The sequence below is a fragment of the Calypte anna genome, chromosome 3 (genome assembly GCF_003957555.1).
Source record: "Calypte anna isolate BGI_N300 chromosome 3, bCalAnn1_v1.p, whole genome shotgun sequence".
Taxonomy (NCBI): domain Eukaryota; kingdom Metazoa; phylum Chordata; class Aves; order Apodiformes; family Trochilidae; genus Calypte; species Calypte anna.
The window spans coordinates 12484745-12503207 of record NC_044246.1 but is presented as its reverse complement, the minus strand read 5'-3'; the positions used below and the strand labels follow the sequence as shown (position 1 = coordinate 12503207).

General features: G+C 35.6%; 1 protein-coding gene across 2 annotated transcripts in view; it reads right to left on the bottom strand.

The window, feature by feature from the left end:
* The window catches only part of BIRC6 (baculoviral IAP repeat containing 6), a 154236-nt gene that overhangs the window by 108389 nt on the left and 27384 nt on the right, over positions 1-18463 (bottom strand). For both annotated transcript variants that reach the window (XM_030448725.1, XM_030448726.1), the window contains exons 11-17: positions 10758-10907; positions 7768-7993; positions 5572-5732; positions 2502-2633; positions 1088-1219; positions 634-812; positions 129-259 (exon numbers count right to left, since the gene is read on the bottom strand). In XM_030448725.1, the coding sequence (XP_030304585.1) occupies positions 129-259; positions 634-812; positions 1088-1219; positions 2502-2633; positions 5572-5732; positions 7768-7993; positions 10758-10907 (1111 nt within the window). The remainder of the gene's footprint in view (positions 1-128; positions 260-633; positions 813-1087; positions 1220-2501; positions 2634-5571; positions 5733-7767; positions 7994-10757; positions 10908-18463) is intronic.

Genomic DNA, 18463 nt, shown 5'->3' with positions numbered 1-18463 from the left:
ATTAAAAAAAATTTAGAAAACAACAACTTGAAACTGTGGTATTACCCGAATTGTTTTTAAAACTAAATATTTTATAAGAAGTGTAATTGAAACTGGTACATTTTTAGAATTAAAAAACATCTACTGACCTTTCTTTTGAAATTGAAGTTTTTTTAAATCGTCGAATTGTTACAGAGACTTCTTGAAGTAAGTCACAGCCTCTCAGATTATCTGATTTTCTTGAAGAATTCGTGGCTTCAATTTTGCTAGATGGCTTTTCCTGTTTTTTTGAGGTGGTAAAAAAAATTTCATAAATCACATTGGTTTTTAATTGCTTCATTTGTATACCTTGTTCACTGAAATGCATATAGTTCAGTAAAATCTCAGCTTGACTATTGTACTAAAATACACTACTTTAATTCATTGATTGCTTTAATAAAGAACATAACATTTAACAACATTCTGCAATTTATTGTGTTGCAAACATTCTAACAATGTCCCCAAGATGTTAACTATATCATCCAATTTTAGTTACAACAATTAAAAGACACACACACACACAAATCTTCATAGGAGGATGAGGTTTATCAGCTACTGAAAACACCCATGCCAATTCTACAACTTTAACATAAATCTTTCTTGGTTATTAATTACCTTGCCTGCTGCCACTTTTGCCAACAATGAAGCAAGGGAATGGCCCTTGTTAGTCTGAGGTTTTAGAGATGGTATTCTAACAACTGGTCTAATGCCACCATTGCAGATTTCTTCTGTTCCTCTGTCATTCACTGCTTTAACATGGATTAAAAATGAGCGGTACTTGCCACCAGCCATGCCTAAAAGTGGGGAGAAAAAGAAAAGGTTGGGAGGGGGGGTTGCAGAACTTGAATAGTTTACTACAGGAAGTTGTAAAAACATTGCAACTTCACAGATACAGAGTACGAGCAGAGCTCAACCACATCACTGACAGCACTTCCACATCATGTTGTGTTGCAGAGCAAAATTTGTCAGTGAGAAAATAAAGAAACACAAAACAAAGTCTCACTACAGAAGTATGAGATGCCCTTCAGTCATACATACTTCGTAGGAATAGCATAATAAACTGTTTTACCTTTAACAAGCTTTGGACTTGTTAGTGTCAACATTCCAGCATGTCCTGATAGATCAAGTCCAGTAGCCAGCCATACTGGACCACAAAGTATATCTTCCTTGTGTTCCTCCAGAAATGGACACAATCTAAGACCTTAAAAAATATGAGTAATATGTATCTGAATTACTTACAATTAAGTCACAAAATCCATATCATTTACATGAATAAAAAATACACCATATCAATTTCTTAATTACTAAATAAATATAATCTCTACATTGAAAATATAACAATGTGTCTACCTTTAGCCATTTCCCAGCGAAACATAAGTGACAGTTTTCAAGGTATTTTCAGTCACTGAATATGGACAATATGTATGTTGTCCATACAACATCTGATTTGTTCATCAGAGCCACAAATACTGATAAAAGGATGAACTAATATATTTTGATCTGTAACTCTGACTTCACTGAGTGTTTTCTAAAGCAGGACAGAGGAGTTTTAAAAAAAAAAGAAAAAAAATTTAAAGAAGGGAGAAGAAAAAAAAAAGATAAGAGCAAAAAAGGAAAGAAAAAAGAGAAAGAAATGAAAAAAAATGAAAGAGAAGACTCATTTGTTTCACCTGTGGTATACTGAAGCTACTGAAATTACCACTCATCTTCTATTTCTTTCTCACTATGAGAAACCTCCTTCCAGAACTTTTTATCACCCCTTTCATGCCATCCATCCATCCCCATCCTTTGCAGCACTTTCCTTAGATTCACAGCATGTTTTGGGTTGGAATGGACCTTTAAAGTCATGTTCTAAATAGGCCTGATCACACAAAAGGTAGGAAGGTGTAAAGACTATTGAAAGGCCCAAGAAGGACAGATATCATTCTGAAACTGATTCACTCCAACTATAAATTTTTTGTCTGTAGCCTTCCACATTCAGATCCAATCTGACTGCCTTTCAGATTCTAATGGATCTTTTAGAAGAGTAGTGATTAACAAAAAATAATAAAACTAGGCACAGCAAATCTGATACAGCTGAAAATTAACATGACTGGTTATTAATTCTTTACCAGCTGTTTATATTTCTTTGTTTGCAGCAGCAGTCTCTAAAAAAGCAAGGCATGCAAAGAAAAATTCTACTGAAACTAGCTAGGAAGAACAAAATACTTCTGGAACAGGGTAAGAGTTTAAATTAGAAACATGCCCTATCAATCAACTTTATTTCTAAATTCAAATAAATACCAACTCTCCAGTTTTATTTTTGGTGTGTGTTTGTTTGTGTTAAACTTTCGACTCATACAGTGAACAGACAGTGAGAGAGGCAACATTGAGCAGTGCTGAGAAATCAGTCTATTTTTGCAGAGAAATTCCAGTACATCATTAAAAAAATAAAAGCAAAGCAAGTTCATATTTTAAGGAAGAAAAAAATAAATGCAACTTACATTGTGGTTCCTCTATGTCCATATACTGCATTTCTTCATTGAGTTCAACTAGTCCTGGTTTTCCATTTCTCTCCACTTCAATATTATGAGCTGGAGATAAAGGAAATGTGATCTGTCTATCTACTGCTGCTTCTGGAAATAAAAATATTAGCAAGATTTCATAAACACTGCTTAGGTCTCACAGAAAACAGACCCAGTAGTTTTCACAGCAAGTTTATCACCTTTCTGCCCAAAACACTATTTCTAATATAGGCATGGGGTTTTTTATATTAAGACTGCAACTGAACTTGCAGCAAATAGTTAAAAACTTTCTTTTATTTACCTGCTCAAATTATTTTCTACTAATAATCAACTGCAAATTAGTCCTAAGTAATTAGATCACAGTATTGAAAATTTGATAATTTAGGATGAAAATAACTGGAGCACTCCTGCTGAACACCAGACATTATTTTGCTAACACTTAAGTACAGCTCTTTTTTAAATTAAATGGTTCTCATGAATCACAGATGAAGAAGACATGCAAGCAAATCTACAATGAACATACAGTCAATTAACTGCCAGATCAAAAACACCAGTTCCAAACTGGAAGATACATGCCTCTGGCCTTCCTGTTACTACACTATAGAGATTTAACCAGTTCCAGGATTTCGTTCAAACAGAAAAGAAGTGACATGTATTCCTTAGGTCTCACTACCATAAAACTTCACTTCTTTTCTTGCCCTATGGAGGTAGAGATGGAAGGGGGGAGGAAATCAACTGAATTTCAGTCTGAAGATTTTATACATTTTTCAAATACATCAAACAACCCCAAATATTACTTTTCCCGGGAATAAGGGCATTTTAACTAATATCCAACACACACATAAATTATCTAGGTTTACCATCCCTTAAAATAGGATCATTAGTGCTCTATTACTTCACTTGGAGGTGCATAGAAACAAAGGCAGATGTCATTAAGATCCTTTTCCAAAAGCCAATAAACTGAAAAATGGTAAGAAACAACTGCAATGAATAACACTTTTGAGGACAGTGGTTAGTTAAGGCTCCTCAATCCCAATGAATCAAAAAGAAAAAAGATTTTGCCAAGGTCACCTCACAGGCACTCCCACATCCCCCAGTCCTTTCCAGACTGCCTGGAAAGTCAGGCAGTGTGTATACACTCTGGCTCTCCTCTCCATGCTTTTTACACCCTGTCCATAACAGAAAAAATCAAATTCCACAACACTGCACACCAGGAGGTGAAATGTCACTTTCTGGAAGAGCTCTGTGATGTCTTACGTTTGGTATGCTGGACTGTAAAGCATCCACAAAAAGCTCTAGCAATTTATTTCACTGCCAAATCAAATTCCTTCAAAGAAGCAATCTGATCCAGTTGAAGGTGTCCCTGCTCAGTGCAGAGGGGTTGGACTAGATGACCTTTAAAGGTCCCTTCCAACCCAAACTACTCTTTGATTCTAGAAATTACTGATTCACAGGATAGTTTCCTCAGTAATGTAATGTTTCTGTAAGTAATGTTTCTGTAAACAGAAACATTAAGGAAAAATGTTCAGCATTTCTTCTACTTTGTTTCACAGGTGTAGATTTTCAGATTAACTTCAACATCCAGATCTGCAAATGGACTGAATCCAATAAATCATACTGAAAACAAAGCAGGTTTGGTTCAGACAGGCAGCATGGACTATTTGCCTTATTTTTTCATTTGACAGAACAAAATTCTGCTGCATCTTAAAATTAAAGTTTTACTTCAAGAATTAAACAAAGAAACTGCAAGAACATCTGTTGACTTCTGTCCTGCACTCACAGCTAGAACTGCTGCTAAAACTGTTAAACCTTTTTGTACCCTAAAAAGATCCTATACACTGTTCTCCAAGAATATTGCTATGCTAGAACATTTTATTCTTAGGTTTCTCTAGGAGCAGCTACAGTTCACTTTTTTCCTTTTAAACACTGGGAGTGAGAAGTTGTACGAAACCATGTCAATGATCTTTGGTATGCCTGTATTGTTCTTTAAAATTTACAGCTCTGCTGCCCTTATTTAACTGGGGTGTTCTTACTTGACATTACAAAAAAAAAAAAAAAAAAAAAAAAAAAAAAAAAAAAAAAAAAAAAAAAAAAAAGGTTTTAAAATCATGCTTCCTCTATTTTCCCCAGCACATTTTAAATCCATCAGCCAATTTCATAATATCCATCACTAAGATTTCTCTTAAATACCATGGTCCTAGAAGTTTTTTGAAAAGAGGTGGCCAGATAAAGATAACCAATTAATATCTCAATGAAAGGAAGTGCTGCATGTTATACCTTCCATCCCTAGCAGACAAGACAGCAGAACATGCATGGGAACACTCTCACCACAGGAAAATCCCAGTGGAAGCACAAACTCTTCCACATCAAAGAACTGATTTTCAATTTGTGCTACCCCCTCATAGGTCCCCTGATTGCTAGTAAGATGCAGAGTCCAGTTCAAATCTTCCCAAGGCAAGAGCACTCATAACTTTGGTCTACCCTGTCAGAGCTGCAGGGAACAAAAGGTGAAATCTTACTGCAGCTTTCACATAGCTTGGCTAATGAACCAGATGACGAGAGAATTTCCATGGAAACCAGGTTTTATCTACTATAAAAAAAAAAAAAAAAAAAAAAAAAAAAGCCTTGCTATATTCTCTTATGCATCCAAGAGACATGAACAAAATTTCATTCTGTGACTTGGAATAACATTTTTTAAAAATACATAAAGATGTTAAAAGAGCACCATTTGTTTCAGTCAATCTTGAGGATGATTTACAAATGACAATGTATTTTTTAATGACTGCAGGATTCAAGCAGTACAGAATAATAATTGATTTCAACCTTTTTGAGCTATGCACTATTATGTGTATAAAATCCAGGATTTTGAAAAATTTACCCTATTTGTTACTCTAATTTGTATGTGAAAACAGACCATGATGTTGAGAAAGACTTAGGTTTAAAAAGAAAATTCACATGATCACAAGCAATCATTGTAATGCAATCTCAGAGAATAATGAGTCTGAGAAAATAAATAATAGTCTGAAAGATGCTTTAAGTTCTTTCTTACCATTGACTTTCCCTAAGCCTGGAGCTTTATTTTTCAGTAAAGTCACTTGAATCTGGGGAATGTTTGTGATGTTTGAATTCAGAACAAACTTGAAGTCCACATGTCCAACCATACAGGCTTTTGGTAGAACCAGTTCAAAGACATGCTCATCCCAGCTGTTGCTATCAGGAAAAGAGAAGACAATGACCCAGTGTCAAAAGAAAACTCAGATCAAGGAAGCAGCATTACCCAGTATGTTCTCCATCTATGCATACTTTCCTTATTAAGAAGAAAAACTTATTTTGTGTTAGTTGACATCTGCATAATTTTCTGAAGTAAGTCTTTCAAACTGTAGTTAATCACATTCATTTTGTGAAGAACATGTTAAAAACCAATTGGTAAGAGAGGGAAGATCAATGTTCAGATGAAAGCAGCAGTGAAATGATTCCCTATTACCTTCATTACAGTTCAGTTTCCATATTCCTGCAAAACCAGTTAGACATTTCTAAAGAAAAAAGGAATTATGGAAAAAAAAAATCACTAAAAAGGGAGCTGCTAAACAGTGAAGTGTATGAAAGCATGATAGTAACTATCTTGTGTTCCCTTAACTCAGCCTTCACAACTGTGTGTGAAGGTGTTAAGCAATGTTGCTTTCCAGTGGTATAACAGCCACGTCTAGGAGACTCAAAATACTAGTTTCAAAATTTTTTTTTAAATACATTTAGTAACTTATAAAGAACGAGAAGGGCTTCTTACCAGGTGCACACTCAGAAGCCTGTGCTGTGCAAAATGTGTGCAGCTTTCTTTAATGAGTCATATTTTCCTTTTAAAAGAAACTTCTCTTTACATTTTGAGTGTAAACTTCTGGGAACAAGCACCCCTCAATAATCAGTTCCATAGATACATACACTAAGGTTTGCAAAAACTCAAACCAAAGAGAAAATAAAGTTAATCATGCGTCAATTGCAACATTTCTATCTATTTTTAGAATAGCTGCACTTCCTGATCTTCTCAATTTACCAGTAAATATTTTTTTAATGCAGTAACATTGAGAGACTGATTACTTAATTGTATAACTGAGAACACTATGAAACTGAGTATATGGCTATAAATATTGGTTAGATGTTTTTCTAAATTACAAAAAAAAAAGAAAAGTTTGAAATCAAATAATATGCTACACTAAGCACTGTGCAGAAAACCATTTAAAAATAGATTACAGACTGGTGCAAATATATTTACTTCTCTGCATTTTTTACAGTAATATTCCTGATCGCCATATCTTCCTCAAGAAAATAAAATACACTTTCAATAGATTCCAGATCCACATAAAAAAATAGCCTGCTTTTCAGAAAAAGCAACATGGGAAAACTGATCTTTGGAGGAAAGGCAGAAAGAAACAAAAGATGAAATGGAAAGAGCTTGTGGTTATCGTTTAAGCAGCAACAGTGAACAGTGAACAGGTGAACTACTGGAATTTAGATAATTCATAAGGCAGACCACATTCTGCCTTTTTTCTTTTTTTGTTACACAGCCTTTGAAAAAAACCAAAGACTGAAAAAGAATGCATGTAACATAATGCCATTTTTTAAAACACATTAACAGGATTATCTCCTTCTATCTACTTGAGAAACAAAAGAATTAACATATAAAATTGCATTACTCATCCATCTAACCCCATAATCCCACATCTTGACAGGAATCAGTATGAGACACTCGAAAAGGAGAAGTTAAAAGGAAAGGAGATCTTAAGGACCAACAAAATCACCAGAATTCAGTAATTTTCTTCCAATATAACTTTTAGTTAAGAGCTAATGTTGCTCTCAATTTTAAGATTGTATATTCTACCCTATTAACAAAGGGATTGTGATTTAATCATCTTCACCATGACTCATTTATTAGCTGTCAAAGTTTTTCAGTACTAAAAACTTCTAATTTTATCTCTTTACATTCCTCTTTCATATAAGGACTTAACTTGACATGAACAGCCATAAATCCAGATTCTATCAGATTCAAAACTTGACTTTTCAATCTGTTTCATGGTCAACTAACACAAATCTGACACACTCACAAAGAGTCATGTATAGGGATTATTACTTTTGAAAGTACACATTCTTAAGCTTGCATACTACACAAAAACAATTCAATTGCATATCATTTCTGATTGTACCAACTATACAACAATGCACATGATCCTTTTTGCACCATTACCCTGCCTACCTGTCTGTTTGTAGCTTCCAAGTTCGAGTATGCTGAGCTGCATCCCCATGATGCTGCTGATGCAGATGCTGAGGATGTCGCCTTTGCTGCTGCTCTTGCTGGACTTCTACCCAACAGGGAGGGACTGTGGCTGAAAACCTTGGTGTCAAGGTCTCAAAACGGGTCAGTTCCACCAAGGATGTCAGAGTTTCCAGGGAAAATGGCTGATCCACCAAAAGATCAACTCCTGAATAATCACAGAACATACACAAATTACTACTCAGGTATTTTTTTCCACAACACTATAAACAGTTTGAAATGTATCCAAACTGTTATAGGTAAAACTAATAACATAATATATGATTTTTCTAAAAAAACCAAAACCAAGACAAAAGCCCCAAAAACAGCCCCAAAACAAAACCAAACCCACACACAGGAGAGAAAAAAAAAAAAAACAAAAAACCAAACAACCTTAGCCTTGAAGCCAGTATCCTTTGAAGACAGGTCATGTGGAATAAATTTCCTAACTACTGTGAGCTCTGAACATGCTGTCTGGGATTCAACCAGAAGCATTAGGCAGAAGTAATTAAGCCGATTAAAACATTTTAATATCTCTGTTGACTCAGAGAAAAAAAAATAAAGGAAAGTTTTACATTTACATTTCAAGACATGGATTTACTACGCAGTTGTAACATTCTTATCACTGTTTAAAACATTACTTTGGCACCTGCTTATCCATATAAACTTGTTTTTATGGTGGATTACTAGAAAGTTTTGAAAGGCTCCCAATTTATCTTTAAAGAGGGGCAAGGGAAAAACAAATGAGCTTTACATAATGCACCTAAAAGACATTAGCTGTAGACAAGTATTGTATTTTCTTGTTTTCATATTCAAGTTTTGTCCTGAGGAAACAAGGATATTGAGGAAGCACTGAAATTAAAGGAAAACTTGATGGAAAATAAGACATGCATTATGTTAATTTACTTAACATTCTAAGTGTTTTCTCTTAAAGATGCACTTTGGAGAAAATCTGTTATTTGTCAAGAAATTATGTGTTTCAAAAGGAGAAAATTAAGTCTGAACTAGAGACTATCTTGCAAAGGAAGCCAGGATGAAAACAGGATAGGAAGAAGCTAACATCCTCCAGCTTGAAATTAGAGAGGAATATGTGATTCTTCCCAAAGAGTAGAGAGGCTCAACATGAAATACCCAGTCAGGCAGAAAATTCCTTCTCATTGCAACAACTCCTACTTTTCAGTCTAGGAGGCATGAAAATGCTGAGGAAAAGAGAAATGCTTTAGAAATTTAATTTCAATAATACTGCAAATGCCATAACTTTTTTTACTTCCTAATGTGAATCTCATTAGCTAGATGGCACTGCAATAAGAATTAAGATCATAGCTCAAACTATGCAACAATTCCAGCTTTGAGTAGACAATACTTTCTTTGCTTTATTCTCTCACTCCCCCTCCAAAAGAAACAATTATGAATTCAGAGCAGTCACATGTAATGTGGAATCAAACCCTAAACTGAATGAAGGACTTAATTTTCCAGTGCTGTCAAGTATACTTGGTTTCTTTTACAGAATTACATGATTTTTTTCTACTAAAAGTGAAAACCTGAAAAAAGTTTTAAACTGGTTAGAAAAGTAACAGCCTTTTTCAATTTGCTTTTAAGAAAAAAAACCCCTTTTGCATACTCTGCAGCTGCAGGCAGACACTCCCCACCACACACAAAAAATAAACATGACTTTTCTTAAGTCATGGCTACATGAATGGTTCATTTCCATTGGATCACTGCTTAATCTTCATGCTTTATGTAATTTATTCTTACATTTTATATTGCTGATCATCTATTCCCAGTATATCCTTATTTCTGGCCCAACAGACATGACCAAAGCCTCTAATTTCCAACCCAAATAAAATAAACCAAACAAACTGTTTCTATCTTCAACAATTTCTGGTTAAAACAAAAGGAAAAAAGTAATGGTTTCACAGCTCCCTCACAAACAATATCCTTTAAAGCACAAAATAAAGACTATATAAATATACACACTTTAAAAATCAACAAAATCTACAAGACTCAAACGTTCCTCAAGCTTAACCAGCAAAATTAGATTTGTAGAAAGTTATGTACACTAAACATCTTTGATGGGGGCTCAAAAAAGATGGAGAGGTCCATGCAAGATCTTACATAACCTGCATACTCCCTGCTCCCCTTTCCAAGCAGGAGGAATACCTCACATTTTTCCCCTTCTGTCTCACTACAAAAGGGAACAACCCTCTCACCCAACTCTTTAGTCTACCCAAGTGGACCAGGATACTACAAAAGGCAGCACTCTGGTGCCAGAACTGGTATATGAGAAGTGCAATGAAGATAAAATCTAAATACTCTGAACAATTATTTCTTGCTGTCCTAAGGCAGACTACCTTTGCAAGAAGGAATCTATTAAGCAACTGACAGCAGTATTTGGACATGGCTCAATCCAGACAAAATGCTAAAAACAAAAATCCAAGAGTTCACTTTGTAAACTTAATTTATCAACAGCAACTGCACTGCCTGAATAGAGAGAGCATCAATTTTACCATGTGCAACAATACTTGCTGAACACATTTTGTAGTTTTATTAAGTAGGCCAGTACAACTTCATCACGAAACTTTATTTGCAATTTTACGTAATGAAAATATTATTTTAATTACAAATAAAGAGCTCATGCTTATTTAAACTATACACAATTATCAGGTTTTCTCTGTCTGCCACACTTAAAATAACATGTACAGATAGCAAAAACAATCAGTGATATAAAAGCTTCCTTTAAAAAAAAAATCAGAAGCTGCTGAAGTGTTATGCTTATACATAATCAGCTATAGACATATGGTAACTACAGAAATTCCATTTCAGGCATCAAAGAAGTATAAAGGAACATACTGCTAAATATATCAGTCATACTAACATGCAATTTCCAGAAATTACAAACGCATTATTCTGATACATTTAAACATGCAATTTACCTGTAATGCCTGGGCTAGAAGGATTAGATAAGGGCTTGGTGCCTTCTGATGACTGTTCTACACTTTTGGAAAGGGATCCATCTACAAGTATATCAGCTTCATCTATGTCATCACAGGTCCCTCCAATCTGAAGGAAATGAAGTTCTCCACCTAAAATCATCACAGACAACAAAAGAAGGAAATTTAGACAGGCATACACCTAAATTCAACTCAGACAGCAGGCCTGCAGTTACAGTACTACACAACTATGACAATAATCACGCAGGACATCAGTAAGATTATAGAGCAATACTCGTTTTGCTTCACTACTACAAAAATGTTCAGGGTTAATGCAAAACAGAACTACAAAAATAATGATGCCAAATGTGAATTTTATGAAAGGAAAATAAGTATTAGGGAAGAGAAGGATTAAAGCTTAATTGAGGAAAACTCAACTGAAATGCAAAATAATAACCATTATGACACTTCCCATAATGCAAACAGAGTGGTCCATTGTGTCAACTGAAGGCCTACACAACCTCATTTGTACAGGCTGCATAAATTTCCTTTTAAAGTTCAACATTTGGGATTTGAAAAAACAATATTTCCTCACCAAACTCTCAAACTAAGGGGCTCTTCACGTTATTTCATTAGATCCAGAGTAACAACAATGATCAGGTCAACAAATGTGATTTCAAGTCCAAAATTTTCAGTGGACACATCTTTCCAACAGAAGCTTGAAAACATTTAAAGTTACCCCTTATTCATCACCACAGACACACAGATTAATTTTGTCATTTACAGTGAAGTCACTGAGAGGGAATGCTTAATTTCAAAGAGGGTTGGGGGGAGCAGAAGGGGCTACTAGCAGTCTTAGAAGCTACAAACATCCTAATCATATGATCTCAATAGAGAGGAAAGGGTCGGCCTTCAGCAGTTTTTCTGGAAACTGACTACAGTCTTTCAGCACCCTGACTAATGTTATGACAAACCCTGTTATGCAAATTATCCAGGTAATTAGAAACAAACCTGAGATAATACACATAGTAAAAACCCAAGACAGAAACATAATCAGAAGGTGCATGTTCTCCACTGTGAGGGGTGATGGGAGCAAACCAGTCAGTGACAGAGGTGCAGGGAGGCAGAGCATGAACATGTTAAAGGCACAGAGCTGGTACAGGGTTTTTTTCTGGATCTCTGTAAGAAAGACCTGACAACAAACAGCTTAACAAAACAGCTGTTTTAATAAGACAAAATAAAATCAGGAAACTAATAGCTCAAGTGACCTCTCGCTTGAGGTCAAAAAGAAGAACCTCTCCATAGACAGGTTCTGTGTAATGTGCTGTGGAAAAATCCACCCAGGGTCTGTGTGATGCCGCCCAAAAGAACAGCTCCCGGCATCTGAAGGGATGTGAGATTCCCTTGCTACCTATGTTTCGCTTTTTAATCTGTCTTACTTAAACAGCTATTTCATTAAGCCATTTCTGGTGAGGCATTTATCACTGAGATCCAGTAAGAAGCCTGTAGTGTCCCCTTCCCAGCCCCAATCCACCCAGTGTATAACAGTACATCCCAAGAGTGGAGGGCATAAAAAGTATTTCTAGCAAATAACACTTATTAGTAATGTGTTTCCTTGAAAAAGAGCAGCTCACAACTGAGCATTTTCCCTCAAAGAAAGAGAATTAGGGACCCATTTGATAACACAGACCTTAACAGCTTCATCTGGTAAAAAGCCAAACCTCAGTTTGTTTCACATTATGTTTACAGCTCAAAGATCAGGACGATCTCAACAACCAATACCAGATAGTCTCCTGTCCTGGAAAGAAAACATACCCTCATGCAATGGAAGTTTAACTTATTTCCATTATCTGACAGTTTTATGGCTCACAGCAAGAGAAATGCTAAAGAACTTCAGAACTTGTTAGGAATTTTTAAGGGAAAGTTATGCCAAGGTCTCACTTATTCTCCAGATGGTTGGTTTGGGTTTGGTCTTAAAGAAACAAAACTTTGGTTTTCAGCCAAGTTTGAGTTTCTGTCACTAAATAACAGCAGCAAAAAACATCCTCACCATTTTCATCCACACTACAACAGAGTCACAATCTCTGCATTCCTGAAAGATCCCAGCGCTTTTCCAAGAAAAATTCTACATTAAAGTTGAGACATCTCACATCCTCATATTTGTTTTTAAAAAGCTTCTGTGAAGAAGTTTATCATGAATTTCAGTTATACAGTACTAGACTATAAAACTATTACTGATTGTGCACACGTCCAAAACCCTCTATACACCTTTGCTTCTGTACCGCAAAGGAGACATTTGCTCTCATAGAATATCCAAAGATGACCTTCTGATGAAGCCTGCTTAATTGTTTCAAAGATACCATAGTTTCTATAGTCAAATGCCAGGAAAATATAAAAATGTTAAAAAAAAAATGCTGCTGCCTTTTTGGTGGTGTTTTTTTTCATTACTATTGGCTCAGGGCATGCACTACTATGCTGAAACAGTGACTCATTCACTCTTCTAATTCTAGCCAGGTAGCAAACACCATAAGCAGTGGCTTCTCTGTAGACTTCTCTGCTTGCATCACTTTGACAGCAGTGATAAATGCTTTTGTTGAACCACCAAGATGATACAAGAACTGACACTCAGTGATCACAAAGGAGAATAATTGGAAATCAGCATCATTATATTTCTTCAAAATAACAGCTAACACATGCAAAAGACAGTTCTGAATTGTATTTAAAGTCTGCAATTTGCTTAAACTCAAGAACATGGTGGGTTACACAGACCACAAGAATCATAAATCCATCCAAATAAATCCCAAGCTTCACCCTGGCAAAACAGTTATAATTTCCAGGAATGCAGCACTGGCACAAGTTAGAGAAATGCCAAAGATTAGGCCACCACAGTCAAAGCCAATCTGGTGAAACGTTCAGTATCCTGAAAACATCCTGCACTCTGACAGAAGCCTGGAAGAGCAACACAACTGTTGATAGCAAATCAAAACACGAGAACATACTTGAGCAATACCTGAGTGGCTAAAGGAATTAAGAAAAAAAAAAGGCCAACAAAAACCCTCATACCACACATAAGTATCCACTAAACAACTTTACAGCTCTCCTCATCGCACCACTGGGTTGCAGAGAAGGGCTTAGCTCTAACCATATTAGTTCAGAACACTTGAAAAATGTCCTCGAGAAAGCTTCCCCAAAACCTCACTTCAGCAGGATTTACACTATTCTTGGAGATTTCAGCTGTGAAAATCCATCCTAGCTTATGTAAAAATAGAATGCAATTGAATAGGGATAAGTGAAAGTTACTACGCCTAGCAAAAAGTAATTAAATGCACTATTATGGGATGAAGAAAAATCAGCTAGCCAGCAGTTCTGTAAGAGCAGCTCTTGTGAGTCAGAGGATAAACTGGATTCAATTTCCTGCTCAAAAGAGCAAATATCCCACTATGTATATTCACACATGGTATGTACAGACTGCAGAGCTCCTATGGAATTCTGTTCCATTCCAAGACATCTGTAGGATCACTCTGCCTGGTTTTGAGTATCTCATCAAGAACCACGTGGACTGACTTGCGCAGCTCTTTAGGAAGGGAGAGCAAGGTTGTTTTTTTTTCTTTCAAGGGCCCTGAGAAAAGTTTAGAAGGGAGATATACAGCTTCAGTAAAAAAGTAGTTGGAGAAGGACAGTACTAAATAAGCTCTGTCTTCCCTTCCGTTTGAAGCAATTTCTTTGCTACGTTCATAAGAGACAGTAGAGCAATAATGACTCCAAAGCAACATAGATTATACAGGCTAATCTCTAAGGGAAGAAGAAAAAAAAAATCATCACCAAGGACAACATTCCCCATGTTGAAGAACTTTGAAAACAGGCTTATCAGTTCTGTTCTTCTGAATAGGTAAGTCAAATTGATTATGACTTGAAGATGATCTCTTAGCACCACTTCCAACACTAATTCCAACATGAAATAAACTTGGTTTCTCCCCAACTCTATTAGACCCCATTGTCAATGAAGGCAGAAAACAGGAAACACTGATTTGATTCCTGAACTTCAAAAACACAAAATGCAAGGCTTACCAAGTCTAATGACATAGAAGGCAAAACAAAACAACAACAAAAACCCCCAAACCCACAAAAACAAAACCAGAAACAAAAACCCCAACACAAAACAACCAAAACAAAACAACAGAAAAGAGAGAAAAAGTTCATAGAGTAATAAAAATAAATATACTACATACAACTCAAGAGCAAGAAAGGAAAGTGCCATCCAGTTCTGCCTGGCCTGCAACTAGAAATATTAAAAAAAAAAAAAATCACTAAGATACATGATGTACATGATGGGTTACATTCAATGTTCATGGACTTCTTACAGCTTCCAACTCTGGCTTACTCAAGACAATATCCAAAAGAACTGGCACAATGCTAGGAATTGCTGCCAGTTAGAAGGTGATCATGGAACTTCATTTGGGGCTGTTTGGTTTTGTCTGTGGGCTCTGAAGCAACATAGGCAGAAAAGAGAACTGCTAGGGAAAAAGAAAGCGCCCTAAAGCTCTTCTTTCTTAAAATAAAAAGAAATACAAACTTTCAAATAATAATTACACTGAAAACGTAAGTAAATTAATTTAAGGAAATATTGAAGAACCACTTCATGTTTATCTTCTGTTGAGAGATTTTCTACTAGATGTAAAGCAAAGACAAATACCAGAATATTTGATAGGACTCAATGGGGAAATGATTTACAGCAAAATCTTCACTCAACACAGACATTCAAAAACTAGATCTGGGAAAAAATTAGACTGCAAATTTCAGGTGAGCACAATCCAGGAATGCTTCACTCACTTGAGGGAACAACAGCAGTCCGATTGTGCACATTTTAACACCTACTTGACCACCCAGTCTGGGTGGAAAGTACCCCAACAACTTGCACATTTCAATGCTACACTTTGAGTGGGATTTGCAAGAAATGCCACCTCATTTTCTGACTTGATAATATTTCTTCAGAGAGCTACACCCACTGAAGTTCACAATTTGAAAAGGGAGAACATCAGTAACAGTGAAAGGCAGAAGGCTTACAACTCTTAATGCTGTTTTTAAACATACTCTGAGAAAAAAAATATGTACAATTTTTAAAACTGCCAAAAGAAAACACAGCAGAGATTTGCACCCTTATGTTAGATAAAAAAGGAACTTATCAGATATGCCTATTTTTTCACCTCATTCCATATTCTAAAGCAAAGTCCAACAAAAATGTATTAATGGCAAACACTGAGCTTAGCAGCTAAATTAAGGAAACAATCCAAACCAAATCAAACAAAAGAAAAAAGCAGAATGCATATTGCATATAATTTTCTTAGGCAATTTTTTGTAGGACTGCAATTTAAATAACATATAATAATGACATGGACATTGAGATATAAATAAGGTGGTGACAACCGTAGTTTTGGAAATCTACACATCCAGAACAAACTATATCTGATCCTCTAAGAAGCCAGGTAACAGGCTTCAAATATCATTAAACGACTACCCTACAGCTGCCACCCTATTATAAAAACAATACGTGTCAGCTTAATGCAAAGTGGTATAGTAAAGAATTTATTTATTCTGGGTGCTATAAAAGCAGATTTTAAGCTGTTTTATATTAACAACACAAGACAAAACAATAAACTCCCCATATGATAACACAAAGCACTACTAAGGGGATATTAACTATAATCTACTTTAGCCAAGGGGATGAGAAAAAAGCAAAGTACAAAGAAATTTAGGTCCACTATGTTTACTTAACTTAGGTCCACTATGTTTACTTTACTGGACACAAGACCACACTTGCACACTTCCCTCTGCAGTAAACCCTGTTGAAACAGCAAAGCACCTGAACATGATGCCAAGAGATAATGTTTGGAAGCTCTATAAGAAGAGTAATGATTCTCAGCTCACAAAGATGGATGATGTCAAATACAGGTCTGAAACGTCTTTACTTAAAACCACTCAAAAACCTGAAACACCCCTTTACACAGAGATTGCTCTTCAGTTATATCTTTAATTGGCTGGTCTGGGAGAGCATAATCTACCAATGAAAATAACATCAACAAGCAGGAGCAGCAGAAAAAAATAGGCTATTCTGCATTCAAAACTGTCACTCATTATGGTATCCATTTGCCTACTCCTACCATCCAAGCACGTGAACAGGAAAGACTCTACAGCTTATACTTGAATAGTTTTCCAATAACTTCAAAGCATTTCAAGTGCTTATAGGTGCCAAATCTTCTGCTTAGCACTTTCACTTAAGTCCCAGCACTAGAAGGTACTTGCTAGAAGGATTAACTTTAAGCACATCACTGGATGTGGCTATTCTGCCTTCAGTATGTCTCGTCTTAATGCTGTCAGGCTTCAGGCACCAACCCATGTGTGATAGTAAGCACAGAGGAGCCTCAAAATTATTTTGGATGAAGCCTAAAGAAAACTGCATTAAAAGAAAAAAACCCTAATCTGCTGCTGCCTGACAGATAGCAAGCAATTTTACCTACTTACAGCAGAACAGTTGAAAGATGGTTATGAATCAACACAACAAAAATTACGTAAAATCCATTGCTTACAGTAAGTTATTCAAATGTACAATAAGACATGGGATTAAAAAAATACTAATAGTTGAGGGGGGTTGTTTGCCTTTTCTTATAGTATTCCTCAGTTTTATGTGGTACAGTTTATAAACATGTAAGATCAATTCATTCATTCTTTATAAAGTTTCATAAATTCTGGCATAAACATTAGGACTCAGGCTTCAGATGTCTCTAGTATTACGACTCTGCAACCCAGACTGCTAATGGACATTGATGCCTTGGTATTTATGATGGCTTGGAAACCTAATTTCTCAAAAGTGAGAAAAATGACACTAGGAGGTTACGGATATGTGAAAAAAAGGAATAGAAATTGAAGCCTTCTAGAGACATTTAACAATGAAAATAATGAATTCTCAAGTTCATTCTAGTTTTGTTGCAGAGCATAAAATCAAGTTCTAAATGGGAGTGCAGCCAGTGTAAATGAAAATAAGAATAACCAATCGATTAAAAAAATATTTATCAAAGTACTATACTCAAAAAGGAAACTTGAGGGCAGAGGGATATCTGTGGCATACAGGATTACAGAAGAAAAAAACCCAAATTCTTCATTTTAAAGGCAGCAAGAACAAAATAAGTCACAGCAAAGCTATTTATAAATTACTAGATGGATATTATAGCACTCTCAGAGGGAAAAAATACAGAGATATTTACAGAGAAAGCTGACTGATGTGCTTGTCTATTATAAGGAAGATGAAGTATCCTCCAGTCAGTAACAGAGGTGGTGGCTATCTAGGCAGAAGAGATAAATACTGCTATGCACACAGAATAAATGCTCCCAACTCAACAGACCTTTTTATCTTACACTCAAGGCCCCAAAACAGGTTTAGATAATACCGAACACTGCAAGAATATAATTACCACACACACTATCATGGGATGGGAAAGAACTGTGCAAAGTTCAGTAACTAGCCCTTTAACTTTTATCATTAATCTTAAAACACAAGAAAGACAGAATATATTTAATGTAAGAAATAAATAATAGCACAATTTTGTAAGGGAAATAAAACCAAACACCACCACTGCAGGAAGATTCAGGTGTTATTTTAAAGGAGACTGCAGTTTGATCCACAAAGTGTAGGCAAAAACATTTTGACAAGGATA